General features: G+C 37.5%; 1 protein-coding gene across 2 annotated transcripts in view; it reads left to right on the top strand.

The window, feature by feature from the left end:
• The window catches only part of CSTF77 (Tetratricopeptide repeat (TPR)-like superfamily protein), a 103,705-nt gene that overhangs the window by 13,814 nt on the left and 72,042 nt on the right, over positions 1-17,849 (top strand). For both annotated transcript variants that reach the window (XM_088986067.1, XM_088986068.1), the window contains exons 5-9: positions 6,205-6,266; positions 6,381-6,521; positions 14,007-14,135; positions 14,638-14,684; positions 15,535-15,598. In XM_088986067.1, the coding sequence (XP_088842193.1) occupies positions 6,205-6,266; positions 6,381-6,521; positions 14,007-14,135; positions 14,638-14,684; positions 15,535-15,598 (443 nt within the window). The remainder of the gene's footprint in view (positions 1-6,204; positions 6,267-6,380; positions 6,522-14,006; positions 14,136-14,637; positions 14,685-15,534; positions 15,599-17,849) is intronic.

Raw genomic sequence — 17,849 nt, forward strand, 5'->3', positions numbered from 1 at the left:
TATGTATGTATCTAATATATATGTATATCTCTATATAAATATATTTTGCAAAAACAAATTTCAAGCACATTTGAAATCCACTGTCGGCAGTTTAAGTTTCCATCAAAGAGAGTGCATTCCTCGATCATTCACTTTGTCCGACAAAGGGGCTGATCCTGTCACTATGATCATCCACTCAGGTGAATTCTCGGACTGTCTCAACATACCTAGGTTTTAACCCCCTCTAAGGATCTCACTGATTGGCATATCAAAGACAGCCCAATCCGACGCCTAGCACATTACCATAATTGAATCTAGGGGTCAGGTGTAACATTCTAGTTTTGCCCATTTATCTCCAAGGTTTAGGGCAATACTGGAATTTGGTCCGGTTCAGGGTTTCAAGAAAACCCACACTGCACGTACCTCAGGTCTCACCCTGGCAGCTGAGACAAGCTACCCCATCCAACTTGGCGTCACATCAGTGTCAGCCTTGGTGGATAAATCTCCCCAGATCTATCTAACGACTGTGAAGATTCTAAACTAACATGAGTCTCATAAGTGTCCAGTTTAAGGGTGTTACACAGAAACACACCATAATAACATGAATCAATTATGCACTTTAGTCATTTACTATAAATGACAATAAGTACATCAATCTGATTGGAGCTAAGGGCATACACTGTCTAATAGCAGGAGTTCATTCGATGGCTCTCCAAGATAAAGAAGAACCCCAAAAAAGAGGAACCGATACAAGTACTGTATGTATCACCACGACGTCAGCCATGACACAGATGAATGCCGCCACTTGAAAACTGAAATTGAGACTCTCATAAGGGATACCTGAAGGACTTTGCCTTGAAGGATCAGCCAACTAGAACAACTTTGGAGTTGATCGATCCCCCAACAAATAGACTCCTGGTTAGTGTCATCAACATTAGTTTTGGAGGTACAACATCAAGTGGAGAAAGCTCCTCTGCTAAAAAGGCATACACCTGACAACTCCAGATCAGACACATGCTCAGAAGAGAGCTAAGTCAGAAAGGTCATCACCTTTTGTGATGATGATTGGTAGGGGGTCATCACTAGGGGTGGATTCAAGCTGAGCCAAGCCAAATATTTGTCTATTTGAGCTTGTGAATAGCTCGACTTGTTTCCACCCATAGTCATCACCCCCCATGATGACACATTGTTCGTTTTGGTAATAAACAAAAAAGAATTTATAATAATAGAGAAAAGTACATTTGATAGTGATGAGAGATCTCTAGAAAAAACAAAACTACAAGGAGAGCTGAAACAAAACATAGAGGAGACATTGAAAGAAGAAAGGAGAAATACATAAATCAAATAGAAGGGAAACTGTTAAGCCAACTACAGAATGTTCCGAAAACCAGAACCAAGGTCTTCTTTTGTGATTTCCTCAAACTCTGGATGAATGAGAACCCAATTCATAATTCCTTTGCAGCATAGCATTGAGATATGCTCCCTTGATTGAGCCTTTTCTTCAAATATTCTTCTATTTCTTTCCAAACTTCCCAGTAGACAACAAAAGGAATGCAGCTCCAGGTGATCTTTGCCTTGATATTTCCCCTTACCATTGGCCATTTGGAGAAAATCTCCACAGAATTGGGAGACCACCCACCAGACTTGAAGAGCCCAAAGAAAAAGCCCCAGAAGAACTTGGAGAACAGACACTCAACAAACAAATGATATACATTCTCGTCAGCATTCTCACAGAGATAGCATCTGCTAGCTTGGTGAAAACCTCTGTTTTGAAGATGGTTTATTGTCAAAATGCTATTCATCACCACTAGCCAAGCAAAAGCTTCCACCCTATGGGGGACAAGATTTCCCCAGACGCCTTTCAATTCTGCATTTTCTCCAATTGGCCTTGATAAATCCTTGTAGAAAGATTTGACTGGAAATAGTCCATTTCTACCTTCTTTCCACCATCTTGAATCCTTCCTTTCCACTTGAGTTTTAGTTGATTGGAGTTTTGCCAGAAGATCCCTACACCTCATGAATTTTCTAATCAAAGAGATATCTCCTAAATTTTGCACAGCATACTTCTCTACCTTGATTGACTCCAAAATTCTCTACAATAGAGCTATTTTTCATGCCTAGCCTATATAGATGAGAGCAAAGATCACACAGCTTTCCAATACCCAGCCAATCATCTTCCCAAAATTTGATTGTTGTACTATCACCAACCTTGATGGACACAAGATTGAGAAAAGTTGACTTGAATCACGTAATCCCTTTGCACACGCTAGCTCCATAAGATGCCTTTTCTTCTTGGGAATCCAACTCGAAACAAATAACCCCATATGTACAAGCCACCACCCTTCTCCAAAGTACCTCCCTCTCCAATCCAAGCCTCCACAGCCATTTCCATAAAGGAGCTTTATTGAAAATCTTCAATCTCCTTATCCCCAATCCCCATCTTTCTTTTCTTTGCAGAAGTGGAACTTCTTTTCAATCCCTTTAAGTCCCCATAAAAACTCCTTTTGCGATTTTTCAATTGAGTTTATTATAGAAACTGGAACCTTTAGAAGTGAAAGGCAATATTGCCAGAAGATTTGATAGCATACTCTTTATAAGAGTAATCCTTCCACCAAGAGATAGATACATACCCTTCCATCCTGCCAGTCTTTGGTCCATCCTTTCAAGAACCGTTTACCAAGTTGAAGAGATTGAACCTTTTGTCCCAGTAGGGAGTCCCAAATAAGTAAAAGGGAAATCCCCCACCAAACAACCCAAAGCTGTTGCGCAATCCTCCAAAAGAGATTTTGGGATATCTCCCACCCTAATCATCACACTTGTTCAAATTAATTTTTTTTACCTACCAAACACTTCATAAAATCTGAGAATTACTTTTAAGTTCAGCACTTGCACAGTGGACTCATCCAAGAATATCAAAGTATCATCTGTAAGCTGAAGATGAGTAATGGAAACCCCATTTTTGCATGCTTTAAACCCTTCAAACATCCCAGCCTATGCTCCTTTACATAATAAGCAGCTTGCAACTTTTGCCACCAAAACAAACAACAAATGTGTCAACATATCTCCCTGTCTCAAGCCCCTTTGGGCTTGAAAAAATGTGTGAATATACTATTGACAAGAACTGAAAAAGAAACCAAAGAAATACGCATAAACATCCAGCTTCTCCACCTTCCCCCAAAGCCTATCCTTGCCAGGATATCTTCCAGAAACCCCAATCTACATGATCTAAGCCTTATCAATGTCAAATTTGCAAACTAAACCTTGTCCACTTTTCAGTTAGTCTTGAGTCAACACATTCACTCGCAATCATCACCCTATCAAGAATTTGCCTGCCTTCCACAAAGGCCATTTGGGTTGGTCCCACAACCTCATGCAAGACAGATCTTAATCTTCTAGATAGTGCCTTAACAATGACTTTGTAGGGACTTGAGATCAAACTGATTGGTCTGAAGTCCTTTACTCTAGATGCCCCTTTGACTTTTGGAATTAGAGATATAAAAGTTGCATTTGCACTCTTCTCAATGATCTTTTCCTACCAAAATTCATTCATCATCCTGAAAACATCCTCTTTTATCACATCCCAACAGCTCTTGCAGAAAGAGATATTGAAACCATCTAGCCTTGGAGCCTTGTCACTCTTCATAATATTTACTGCTTTCTAAACTTCTTTATAATCAAACTCTCTCCAATCAGTCCCTTAGATCCTCCCCAAACCTTCCCAGATCTACATCACCTAGGAAAACCTTTCTACTTGGGGTAGCCTTGTGGAAATTGATATAGAAATTTCTAATTTCCTCCATCACTTCTTTTGAGTCATCAATAATTCTGTTTTCCTCCAATCTAGAGATGAAGTTCTTCCTCCTCCTACCCCATGTTGAGCATGAAAGAAGGCAGTATTCCTGTCTCCCTCTTTTAGCCAAATTTCTCTTGATTTCTACGTCAACATAATTTCTTCCATATGAATCATTTCTAATAATTCCTCTCTTACACTCTCCTTCTGCCTTTTGCCTTTCCTAGAAAAAACATCCCTTTCCTCTAGTCTCTCCAAATCTACCATTTTTCTGAGCAACTCAGCTTTATTGAATGAAATGTTCCTGAAGGCTTCCCTGTTCCAATCTTTTAAGTCCTCCCTTAGGGCCATCGGCATTCTCATCAAAATGAAACCTGCCCTTCCTTCATAATGATAACAACATTTCTCTTCCACAAAGGCCACAAAAAGAGGGTGTTTAAGCCACATATTTTCAAATCTAAAAGGTTTTGGCCCATTAAGTTTGAGAGAAATTTTCTCAAAAGAATCAGCTTATGATCAGATAAGGCAAAGGCTAGAGTTTCCTGGACCAAGTCTGAGAAAAAGTCCTGCCACTCTCCATTAAAAAGAAATCTATGCAATCTCCTTAGGATAAGTGGATTTTGACCATTTGACCACGTGTAGCCTAATCCCAGCTTGATACAATCAATCAACCCATTCCTTCTGACAAACTCACTGAAGCTCCTCATAGCCCTGGTTTGATTGTGATACACTCCAAAATTGTTTTCATGCTTCTCTCTTCTTCATTGGAAATTCTTGCCCTCCTCTCTTCCCAAACTGTCCATAATATAGTGGCCCTGGTACATCTCCACTAGGAGTGCAATCGAGCCGAGCGGAGCTGAACTTTGGCATGTCTTGGCTCGAATCGACTAAAATATTACTAGGTTCGAGTTCGAGTTTGGCTCGAATTATGTTTTCCGGCTTGAGCTCGAGTTAAATATTCAACGAGCTCGAATTTGGCTCGAAAGCTCAAAAAAATATTTGTATATTATATATGATATTTATTATAAAATATATAGTATATTTTGATAAAATTCCTAATCAGTACCCTGTACTTTGGCTGAAGTGACAATTTGGTCCTCGAACTTTAAAATGTGACAATTCAGTACCCGAACTTTCAAAATGTGACAATTCAGTACCCGAACTTTCAAAATGTACCTGCCGTCAACCATTCCGTCAACCAGCCGTTAAGTGACACTTGAAAAGTAAAAGATGCCCTAAGAATGCCATCTAATTCTCTTTATCAACCATCCAAACATTGACAATAAAATGAACAGTCCCAAGTTCTATATTATTCTAAACAGTCACCAACTTTCCTGAATAGAAGAGGCTAGGATTTGGGACTGTTCAGTTTTTTGTCAACGTTTGGATGGTTTGTAAAGAGAATTAGATGGCATTTGAAGGGCATTTTTGACTTTTCAAATGTCACTTAACGGCTGATAACGCTGATTAACGACAGGTACTGGATTGCCACATTTTGAAAGTTTGGGTACTGGATTGTCACATTTTGAAAGTTCGGGTATTGGAATGTCGCATTTTAAAGTTTGGGGCCAAATTGTCACTCGATCCAAAGTACAGGGTACTGATTGGGAATTTTCCCTTAAATTTTTTTTATATTTTATAATATATATGTATGTATGTGTTAATTGAGCCAAGCTCGCAACCTTTCGGGCCAAACTTTTTATTGGTTGAGCTCGTGCTTTAATAACTAATCGAGCTTACTCCAAGATTCAAACTTGTTTCGAGCTCAATTAGAGTCAAATTCGAATTGAGCCTAATCGAATTCGAGCCCAAACTATTTGATTAGAGCTCGATTCAATTGCTGCCTTAATCTCCACATTAATTTCTCTCTTCTTCTCATCCATTTGAAGGTTTCAGGCTTTCAGCCTCGAATACTCACCAACTTGTAGACAGTCCACCTGAATCCAAAGAGAGAAAATAACTAATCCCAAATAATGTTGACAAATGGATAGGGGATTAGTAGGTGGTAACTGGTTTTACCATTTGTGAGCTTGTAAATGTATGACTGAAGGTAACAAATGTTTACCAAGCCAAGTTGATGCGGATGCATGAGTGAAGCACCATATAATTTTTCTGATCTATGGGAAACACAACTAATATGAGTAAACATTTTAGATTGGTGACTAATGGACCTTGGAATGGTAACTTCTTGCTAAAGGAGGATAAAAAGAAGATTTTGTTTGTGTTGCAAGATATAAAACATAAGGATGAAACTAAGAGAGACTGAGAGGGATTTATTATGTTAAAAAATGGAATATTGAATATCAGGAAAAAACGAGTAAAAAACATTGGCTGTAGTCCTGTAACCATACAAAGCTTAAATACTGTTTTAATGAAACTGCTTTTAGTAACTTGCAATTATCTATAAATTCTTTTCTTGTTGATTGTGCTTCTAGGAACTGACATTGCATCTGGCCCTGTATGGATGGAATATATTGCATTTTTGAAGTCCTTACCGGTCTGTTCTTCATTCCTTGTTTCTTTTCTGCTTGTCATTTTTGGGTTGCCAGATGGTGGATTCTTCAATTTTTTTTTATCCCTCTTTATTTTCTTAGAAGCTTCTTGTTGGCAGGCTTCAACTGCCCAGGAAGAGTCACAGAGGATGACTTCAGTGCGGAAGGCTTACCAAAAAGCTATAGTAACTCCTACACATCATGTAGAACAACTTTGGAAGGATTATGAAAACTTTGAAAATTCTGTTAGCCGAGCATTGGTAAGTTGTCTTAATTTTAAATATCCTGTTAGATTTGAACATTTCTTTTTTGAAAAGCAAAGTCAATTTATCAAAATTAGGAAAAGCAAAAATATAAAAGAGACATCTATGCAGGACTGCTCAGATATCATCAACTGAGAATCATGGAAAATCACATGGCCTCAATTAAGGGGCAGTTTTATAACTGCTGAACCGATTCGCTTGTTGGTTTGCATTTTAGTGGATAATATAGTAATGCAATGGAACATATAAGGTAATGTAGTTATCTCCATATGCCATTCAGAAGTTAATGAGCTCACACCCTACTTAATTCGATGGATTGTAGTAGTTATCTCCACATGCCATTCAGAAGTATCGGGTGCCTCGATACTTTGAAAGTTGCCCTCAAGAGCTAAACATAAGCACCCCAAGCTCATACTTCTATGGATTGGAGTCCTTTTGGTTTTCTACTATAGATAAAGTCGCTTTTTGAATTTCAAGTTTCAACTGACATTAGGTTTGCTTATTTTTACTCAATAAAAGAAACTTTTTATTGAGTAAAAATAGACAATAACCTTGTTCTTGGGAGACGATGGAGGAATGGAGGCTTCAACTGGTGACCAGATGGATGAAAAACTTGAAGATCGAGGTTAAGTAATTCATGTATGAAGAAACGTGGACAAAGGTAGACATGACTTTGAAGATCTGAGAGGTGAGGAGGACATTGGTGATACTGGTAGGAAACACAACCTTGTGGTTTTCAGGGTATATTGGAAGGAGCTATACATATCAACCGAATGAGTTAATGGAAGAACTCAATGTACAAAGGTCGAGTAAGATACAATATAGAGAGGACCAATAAGAAAGATTCATGGAATTACATGAATGTTATGGTGAAGGAAAGCGACATCTGACTTGCTTTCTGTAAGGTAGAAAATAATAGATGGAGTTCAGTATTAGAGGTAAGAGCTGAGGAACGGATTGGAGGATATTTTATTCAAAGAGGAAATTAGTATCCTTCAACAAAATGAGATTGCCTAGGCTTTTCTGGACCATTTTAAATCCATTTTTAAAAAGCCTTTGGAGGATAGAAATTGGGTTGGCCTAAGTTGGAGGAGGAGTCAAAGGGGTGGTTGGAAAGAAGGTTTGATATGGATGAAATTAAGATGCTAGTCTTTTCTATGGATAGAGTTAAGGCCCCTGGTCCATATGGTTTTACAATGACATTCTACCAAGATTGTTGTGAGTTTTTAAAACATGACATTAAAAAGTTGTTTGATGAATTCTTTGAGAGGGGGGGTGATAAATCCATGCCTCAATTCTACTTTCATTGCTCTGATTCCTAAGAAAGAGGCCTTACACCCCAAGGACTTTTGGCCAATCAGCTTGGTGAATAGCCTATACAAGATCATTGCTAAAGTGCTTTCTCGAAGGATTAAGGTAGTGGTACCTTTCATAATTTAAAGTCTCAAGGGGCCTTTGTTAAGGATAGACAAATAATTGATCAGATTCTAGGGGTGAGCATTGTTCGGTTAGAACCGAATTACCGAACCGAAAATTTCGGTTTTGTTTTTTGGGTAATTCGGTTCGGTTAATTCGGTTTTTAGCAATTTTGGTTTTTGGTTTCGGTTTTTAGATTTAGAAATTCAATTAACCAAAAAAACCAAATTAACTAAAATTCATTATATAATATATAATATACAATATATAATATGCTATATATTTATATATTAATATATTATATATAATGTATTATAATGAATTTAAATTTCATAATATATATATATTATAGGTTATAATATATAATATTATATATATTAATTAAAATCGGTTTTTAACCGAAATAACTGAAAACTGAACCAAAAATTCCAGTTCGTTTATTTCGGTTTTATTGTAATTCAGTTTCGGTTTTTGTTTTCATTTTTATTTTTGTTTTAAAAATTTTGGTTTATTCAGTTAAAAGCCAAACTGAATAAACCGAATGCTCACCCCTATCACATACTAATCACCAATGAAAGTGTGGAGGAAATGAAGAGGGCTGGGAAGAAAGGGTTTGTTTGTAAGTTGGATCTAGAAAAGGCGTATGATTTAGTTGATTGGGGCTTCTTGTTGGAGGTAATGAAATGTTTTGGTTTTGGCAATAGATGGTGAAAATGGATATTGGGATGCATTAAGACCTGTCATTATTCAATATTGGTCAATGGAATAGTGGTGGATCATTTCCAATCTATCAGAGGGATTAGACAAGGGGATCTTCTCTCTCCGTTTCTCCTCACTTTGATTGCAGATGCCTTTGGGAGACTTGTAAACAGAGTTGATTCTAGAAGACTAATTAGGGGTTGGCGGGTGGGAAGAGATGAGGTTCCTATTACTCACCTACAATTTGTTGATGACACCATCCGTTTTTGTGAAAAGGGTGACATTAGATGGGTGAGAAGTTTGAAGATGGTTGTATTACTATTTGAAAGACTGTCAACATGAAAATTAACTTTGAGAAGAGCTGCATTGTGGGATTGAATATGGAGGATAAGGAGATTACTGAATTTGCAGGAGTCCTTGGTTGTTCTGTTGGTCAATGGCCTATGCCTTATTGGGGTTACCACTAGGGGATAATCCTAGGAGTGGCAACTTTTGGAACCTTTTAATTGACCGCTTCACTAAGAGATTGGCCTTGTGGAAGAGCAATCATCTATCCCTTGGTGGTAGAATCACTTTGAATAAATCCACACTTGCTAACTTGCCGGTGTATTTTCTGTCAGTTTTTAGGATTCCAGGTGGGGTTTGTAGGAGGCTAGAGAAGCTGATGAGGGATTTTTAATGGGAGCCTAGGGAGGAGAAGAAGGATCATAGAGTGAGTTGGGAAGTTGTGTGTAGAAGCAAGAAGTATGGAGGATTAGGTCTCGGAAGTATACAGGAGAGGAATACGACATTGTTAGGAAAGTGGTGGTGGGAATTCCCTTGTGATAGAGACAAGTTGTGGGCAAAGGTGATAATTAGTATACATTGGCTTGTGACTGATGGATGTGACTTTGGCACTTAAGTTCATGCTACAAGAGCTTCTCCTTGGAATTCCATTTGCGACATCCTCCCTTCTTTCCTTTGTCATATTATATAGTCCTGGGTCTGGATCTCTCATAAAGTTCTGGGATCATGTTTGGGTGGGCAATTTACCTTTAAATACACAATTCCCCTCACTTTATGCCTTATCCAATTGTAGGGAGGAACCCATTTCTTTTGTGGTCCATTCTACTATTTATGGTGTTGTTTGGGACTTGGGATTCATAAGGGGTCTATGAGAGTCTGAAATTACAAGTGTTATTATTGGCTTGCTTCAAAACCTTGAAGGGGTGGTATGCTTGGATGTTTCAAGAAGGGATAGGAGAATATGGACTTTGTCCCCTTCCAGTTCCTTCTCTTGTGCCTCTTTTTTTTTTTTTTTTTCTACCTTATACAACCAAGAGATAGTTAAGGTTTGTCTTTCTAGTGAAGGAGGTTAGGAGCAAACCCATTCCGCATAGGGTGGGTGGTTTTTGCTAGGAAGTTTATTTAGAGAGAATTAATACTTGTGAATTAATGCAACGGAAAAGACCTAATTGGTGTCTTTCCTCTCATTGGTGTTCTCTTTGTACGGTTAATGGTGAGAATTGCTTTCACTTACTAATCTCTTGCCCTGGTTCTTTTCTTTGTTTGGATGCAGGTGGAACCCTCCATCAAACGTACAAAGCCAGTTCGCCTCTACTTTCCTCAGTTGGTCAAAGAAGAGGGGCAGAATATTATGGAAATGCACGAGAGCGGTAGTTTGTTGGACAATTTGGGAAGAAAGGAATCATAGAATCTTTCTTGACAAAGAAAGAAGCAGAGACACTATTGTTGAAGCCATTCTTATTAGAGTTCTCCATAGGGTGAAGACATTGGATCTCTTCAAGAATATTGTTGCGATGATTTATTGAGAAAATGGAGGGAGGTGGCTGGTTCTTCTCCTCTTAGGGAGGTTACTAGGCCTAGTTGGTCCACCCTATCCCAAGGTGTCGTTAAGCTTAATTTCGACGATAGTAGTGAAGGTAATCTGGGTCCTTCTGGAATCAGAGGTCCCTTCAGAGACGAGGAAGGACAATCATTGCTATTTATTTTGGACTGATCGGAATTGATGATTCTTTGAGAGCGGAGATCATGGTGGTGGTAGAAGGTGTCCAAAGGGCTAGAGAGCTGAACATTAGGAAGCTTACCATTGAGGGTGACTCGAAGCTTGTGGTTGAGTGGCTCCAAGGTGAAGAAGAGGGATGGTGGTCCTATATCTTTGAAAAAAGAAAAGTTTTGAGATTGTTTCAGGGGATGGAGGTGAACTTCAAATGGGTGAGAAAGGATGCCACTGTACTTGCTGACACTCTTGCTAAACAAGGGGTGGGAAGGGATAGTTTCTTTTGGGCTGTTTTGTAATAGCTTCTTTCTTTGGGGAGGGCTAAGAGAGTTATCTCTCCAATTATCAAAAAAAGAGAGTTTATCTCTCCCTTTGTTATTCTTGTACCCAGTTTCCCCTTCTCAATTAACAAAATTGGTTCTGTTATTAAAAAAAAAAACAATTTTGGTAGAAAGTTGGAGCACTCCAACTAATCCCATGTGCGCAGTTTTAAACTTTGGCCCAAAACAAATGGTCCCTATTTACCCCCTGTTTTGCTAATACATCGGCCATTCCATTTGCTGCCTATCTCCCCGAACATGTGCCTATTACTCCAAGGTGCTGAATTTATTTGTCTTCTCCAAAATATGATCAGTTTTAAATCCTCTTCCACTTCCAAATCTCTGGGCTCTTTTATAACTGTTTTTTTTTTCTTTCTTTTGAATGTTTTTCTGCACTCTTGAGGAGTTTAACCTCTTGTGTTAATGAAATGTTCCTGTTATTGATCAGAAAAAAAACCAATTAGCCCTGAATAGATGGCCTCCACCATGCCTGGGTGATTCCTGAACAAACTCCCTATGCCTGCCCTCCCTAGATTTCCCATAGAACTGCAAAGTTTGGTTTGATTTTGTTTTCATTTAGGATTTTCAATCCATACTCACATTGTCTCTCCTTTTATCTGTTGTATCACCGCTAACCAAGATCTTACTTTCTCATTAATTGAGAACACTAACAGAGTTTCAAAGATGTTACCCTATGTGCAACTCTGATTTTTATACCTTCAAAAAGCTCTTCCTATGACCTGTTGTTGTCATTGAAAATTCTGTGGTTTCTTTCTTCACAAATAGTACACACCACAACTTCCCTTGGGGGTAGATTCGAGCCAAATACCTAGCTATTTGAGCTCGGCTCGCCAAGATAATGTTCGGCTTGAGCTTGACTCGAGCTAGAGACTTGAGCCCAAATTCGACTCAGCACAAAAGCTCACAAGTTAGAGCTTGGCTCAGCTTGAGCTTGACTATAAGCTAAGCTTCCTATAAAAAATAAAAATTAAACATATAAGAAATATTTTTTATTTTGCATACAGAAAAATTAAGAATTATAAAAATTATTTATTATATAAATAAAAAATAAAAATATTAAATATAATATTTATTATTATATATAAAAAATAAAAAATATACACATAAAAATTGTTTTTATCTTATATACAAAAAAAAGAACTATAAAACTTTTTTATTATTATAGATATAATAAAAATTATTTCTTATATGTATGTTAGGCATGATTAGGCTTGCGAGCCTCATGAGTTGAGCTTCACTAGGCTTGAGCTTGGCTCGAAGCTCGGTTTCAACTGAGCTGAATCGAGCTTTTCATGAGCCGTGCTCGAATAGCTCGTGAAATGCTCGATTTGTTTCCACCCCTAACTGCCCTTATTGCCCTTCACATTATTCTTTCCCTTTTTTGGTTGTAGGGGGCACCCGCCTATAAGTTATAACCAAGAGTAGAAAGCTCCTAGGCACAAGATACAAGAAGATGGGGGATTAGTGGTGGATGGTTTCATCACAAGCTTTGTATATTATACGCGTATGAGGAGAGAGGCACATGTTAGGCCTCCTTTTCTGCAGTATGCCACAACTATTAATCTTTCCATGGAACACTTCCCAACATAAAGATTGAACTTTTTGGAGGGATAGTCTTGCACAAAATCTCTTTCATTGGGAAGTTCTCTCCCAAGGAATCTGAATGGATGACTAGGTCAAGAAAACTACTCAAGAAAAGGAGTCAACTGGGGTGAGAGCCCAAATTCTACCATCTTCCCAGTTGGATCCAAGAAGATTTTATCCAATTTGGCCAGTAAAAGGACAAGGGATTTGCATACATTATACCTCAAACCCCTTTTGAAGCCCTTAAAGTTAACTTTTCTCAAAAAAGAAAAAAAAAAACCCTTCTAAAGCCTAAGTCTCAATTCAACCTAGAGGAGGAGGTTATTTGAAATCCATAGATTCAAACTTGTAGTTGGAAAGGGAGTAAAAGTGAAAGGAGTTACAACTTGAGAGGCAAGTTACCAAACCACAGATCCTCCCAAAATAAGATTCTTGTCCTACAACCCACATCAAAATCAGTTAAGTTAAGAAGAAAGGAAGGTAGTACCTCATGTATTGCTTTCCAGAGAGAAGTTGAATGCTCCCATTGGCCCTATGCCAAAGTCTATCTCTTTCAAGGGGAAATCTCTACAACCACTTACCTAGCAAAGCTATATATCTCTGAATCAGGTTCCTGGTACCATGCCAACTCTGTTCCTTGGATTTTTAACCTGCTCCCATTATACCAAATGATCCTTCTTTTTGTCCCCCCAGTTCCCATAAGAAATCCCTCATGTGTTTTTGCCTAACCGTTTTTTCTGGGATATGAAATGTGGACAGGTAATAAATGGGTAAATTGGCTAGCATAAATTTATTTAAGCTCATCCTCCCTCCCATTGAAATGTAGTTGTTTTCCAAAGGGCCAATGCCTTAGCAAATTTCTCCAGGGCAGGTTCCCATAAGCCTTTTGCTCTCAGGTTGCACCCCAAAGGAAGTTCAAGGTACTCAAGTGGCCAATTTTTGACCTCAGAACCTAGGATACCTGTGAAACAATTGAGTCTCATCCTCTCCCAAGCTCCCAAATTCCTAATTCAGCTTTATATTGGAAGCCCTTTGAAAGATAATGACCAAGTCCTTTAGATTCCTCAAGACACCTTCATCACCCCCACCTTCCTTCAATTCATCTTAGTGTTGACAACTTGAGAATCACCTCCTGCTTTCAATCATTGGAAGTCCAATGAATACATGAATTTCATTCCCTACCAAAGGGTAATATCTTAAGCTAAATTTTGAGACTCATTTCACTTTGTTTAGCATACCAAAAACCATGTATGGAAAAGAGCTTTATGTACTTGAGGTTTATTATGAATAAGAACTTATGCATTTGTGAGACTGTAATTTCTTTTCATTTGTTAATTAGCATATTGAAAACCATGTATGCACAAGAGATGTTCTATTCATCTTCTCTTGAGAAGCACATGGATGGAAAACAATATGTGATTTTGCTGATAATGTTTTCTCTAGGCGAAGGGATTGTTGTCTGAATATCAGCCAAAGTATAACAGTGCAAGGGCTGTCTATAGAGAGCGAAAGAAGTACATTGATGAAATTGATTGGAATATGCTTGCTGTACCCCCAACTGGTTCATACAAGGTGGGTTTTTAAATCACTCTCTCTCACATGTTAAGTGAGCACCCTAGGGTTGAAAATATGCACATGTGCAAATGTATTTTATATAATTTTTTTGGTTTCTCTGGATGACTTTATTTCTGACCTAGTCCTTTTGAGTTTTTCCACTTATCTTTATCAGCATACACATTTCTGCCACACTCATTTTTTGTCATGTTATTTCTTGACTGCCCAAAACTTTGCTCCATACAGCATTGCTGTTTTATATACATTTTAACCTGAGTTGTATTTGTCTATCAAATAAGGCTCTGGATGCAGTCCTTCTGTTACCTTATTATGAACTATTGAACCAAGGTAACAGAAGAGGTCACATTGAGTTCTCTCTTTTTCTCCAATTCCAAGTGTACCCTGATTTACATTCCTATTATTATTAAATTTAAATAGTGTATATTATATTTTGCTCTTATTATTTTAGTACCCTGATTTGCATATATGAGAAATCTAAGTGGTGTGCTTTGCTCGACAGGAAGAACAACAATGCATGGCTTGGAAAAGGTTATTAGCCTTTGAAAAGTAAGAATGCCATTATTTATTTTCTTCTTTCATAAGTGATATATTTGAGCAAATCAGATCTTTGGATTTTGCTGATATCTTTTGGGAATTATTAGAGATAAAAAATTGTAATGTGAACCAGTTGGTCTAAACTGAAGTTGGATGTATGTTTTTCTTTGTTTGGGGTGTCATCTAGACACCTGATCAGCTTGTATCTGTTTTTGTTTTTATAAAATTTTTACTCTTATAAACTGAAGGTTGCCTTTGCCTTCTCCAGGTGTCTACTGGTCACTTACCTATGTACTTTTCTTTTCTATTAATGAAATTTTCTTTTTATTATAAAAAAGTGGGAAAATGATAAAGGGCATTGATATTTTGTTTGCTAACACCTGTTTCTCCAGAACTGTTATTTCCTTGAGTTTTGTGCATGGGAGTTGATTATGAATTGCTGTTTTGGTGATTCTGTGACACCAGGGAACATTTTAGCAATCTCCAATGTGATGTAGTGAAATATAAATGATGTTTTACATTTTAAACCTGTAATTTTGATAGGTGAAATCCTTAGGATTTTAAACGCCAAATCATCATTCTTCCTACCAAACATGTATGTACTAGAAGCCTTACCACAATTTTTTTTGGTGTTGTTTTGCTGATTAAAGTAAAATGGCAATGCCAAGAAGTGTAGCCATGCCAAACACTTTCGGCATCAATGGGCTTTACTAGCAATAAGTGAAAATCAAGAATAGTACTTTTCTCATTAATCATACACAAGTAATATTCCTTCCCCATAAGTCAATATGGTTATACATTTCATATAAAGTTGACTTGAGATCTTCTAACTTTAAACTGATAATGATAACTTACTTTTCAGAGGGAATCCTCAAAGGATAGACAGTGCATCCTCTAATAGAAGAATTGCCTTTACATATGAGCAGGTATCAAAGAGGGGTGGTTAATTTAGTGCTTCTTGTGTCGTTATTCTTCTTGGAAATAGTTAATCTCCAAAATTCGTCCTTGATTTTCTTGGAAATAAAAATTTCTGTTTGGGTCAAATATATTATTGAAGCTTACTTGTAGTTTGCATCGGATATTCTTGAATTCTCATCTTGATTAATCTGATTATTCATTCCTTGATCTGTGTAATAATTGTTTGAGCTCACATGCCTGAGTATTGATTTTGCATTTACTTTCAGTTTGAAATTGAACTTTTAACTGCTGGGGAATGTATTCCATTGTTCAACTTACGCACCTGTTGATATGTCTGTAATATCTGAGATGGCATAAATACAACAATTGCAAATAAATTAGAAAAATATGAAGATGAATTAACAAATGAAAAATTAGAAAAAAGAACAATAATATCTAAATCAGATAGTAACTTTTCTATGTCATGGAAAGATCTATTAACCATGCAAGCGTGCTTGAGTGATTAGTTGGTCTTGTCAACTATTTTGATCAAATGATAGTTTTCGACTTAATACTTATAACTTTAGTCATAGTTCAGGGGTTAACATGTGATTTTGTAGCAGTTGAAAGTCCAAATTGCTCAACCATCTAGTTATGTCCAGGTTGAAAAAGAATGCTTTTTTATTTGATGTTTTTGTTTCTTTGTACCATTTAGTTTCATTTTAAACACAACTAACCACTTCATGGGTTAGTGGCATTTATTCCCCTGTACTAAATTTTATTTTCCCTTGGGTGATAAAAGTTGTGACTTTTGTTGATTAGACTGGACAGCAGATTTGTTGGGATAAAAATTTTAAGGAAATCTTTGTGTAACATAATAAACTCTCAGACCTGAACCTGTGTTCTCATGCCTGTCAGCATGAGGTTTTACCATGACATCAAGCAAAGGCCCCTACAGTAACAGAAATATAGAGAATATAAATTTCTCTCTTGGGAGTGGTTTAAGGCCCATGTACCCCCTGAAATAGGTGGGACTTTGAAACACTGTGTATAGGGGTGTATTGGAGGGGTCCCGATATGACACTATTGGTGTATACACCCCGATATGTGATGGAATTTTAATCCTTGGCCTTTTGTTCTTTTCTAAGAAGATATTTTATTAGGATGAATAAATGAACAGCATTTGCAAATTGGAGGTAGGGATTATGAATTTAAGATCTAACATGGATTTGTTTGATCTTGCCTCAAGGGGCATCGCAAGTTGGTATGGAGGTGGCTCGTTGGTTAAAGAATGCAAAATGTTTTGCATCATATTAACTATTTGAAGTAATGTAATTGCGAAACAAGAGAGACTGAGGGTTTTGCATGCTTGAATATAAAAGAAAAACAGTCCAAAAGAATGAGAGGACTGATTTAAAAGGTGTGAAAGCAAGGTATATATCGACAGCAATGAGAGAAGAAGAAGAAGAGTTCGGCTGTAATAGGGTTTTGGAGAAGAGTTGTTCAATCCTCTCTCCCTTCCCTAATCTTTTCATTAAAAATAATTACAAATTTTCTGTAATTACAAGTAGGCCCTTAATTGGGTGATTAACTAGTTAAACAAGAAACATAAAGAAATATAAAGGCCCATTAACAAAAAGAATATAAACATAAAGAAATAAGAACAGCCTATGGGCCATTCGGCCCATCCTCTCTACACTTCCCCTCAAGCTAAGCATAGATGTCAATCATGCCCAGCTTGCCACTGTCATGTTGTAGCTTGGCCTTGGAGATTCCCTTGGTAAGACTGTTAGCTAACTGTTCTTCAGATGTAATGAATGGTAGACAAATTTCTCTAGAAGCCACTCTTTCTCTAATGAAATGCCTGTCAACTTCAATATGCTTAGTCTTATCATGTTGCACCAGATTGTGGACAATGTTGATCACGGCCTAATTATCACAATATAGCATCAATGGATTATCATACTCAACACTTACTTCCTCCATTAGGGATTAAAGCCAAAGTAACTCAGAAACCCCATGAGCCATAGCCCTGTACTCGGCCTTAGCTGAAAATCTAGTAGCAATAGATTGTTTCTTGCTTCTCCAAGAAACACTATTACCTGCCACCGTGCTACAATATCCCGAAGTTGACCTCCTATCATCAATGTTGCTTGCCCAATTAACATCTGTATAAGCCTTCAGTTTCATATGACCATGCTTAGCAAAAAGAATGCCCTTTCCAGGAGTACTCTGTCAGAGCCGGTTCGAAAGTCAGAAAAGAGAGAAAGAGAGAAGAGA

Source organism: Nelumbo lutea, chromosome 4, assembly GCF_056320005.1.
Source record: "Nelumbo lutea isolate HS-2025 chromosome 4, American lotus-T2T, whole genome shotgun sequence".
NCBI lineage: Eukaryota > Viridiplantae > Streptophyta > Magnoliopsida > Proteales > Nelumbonaceae > Nelumbo > Nelumbo lutea.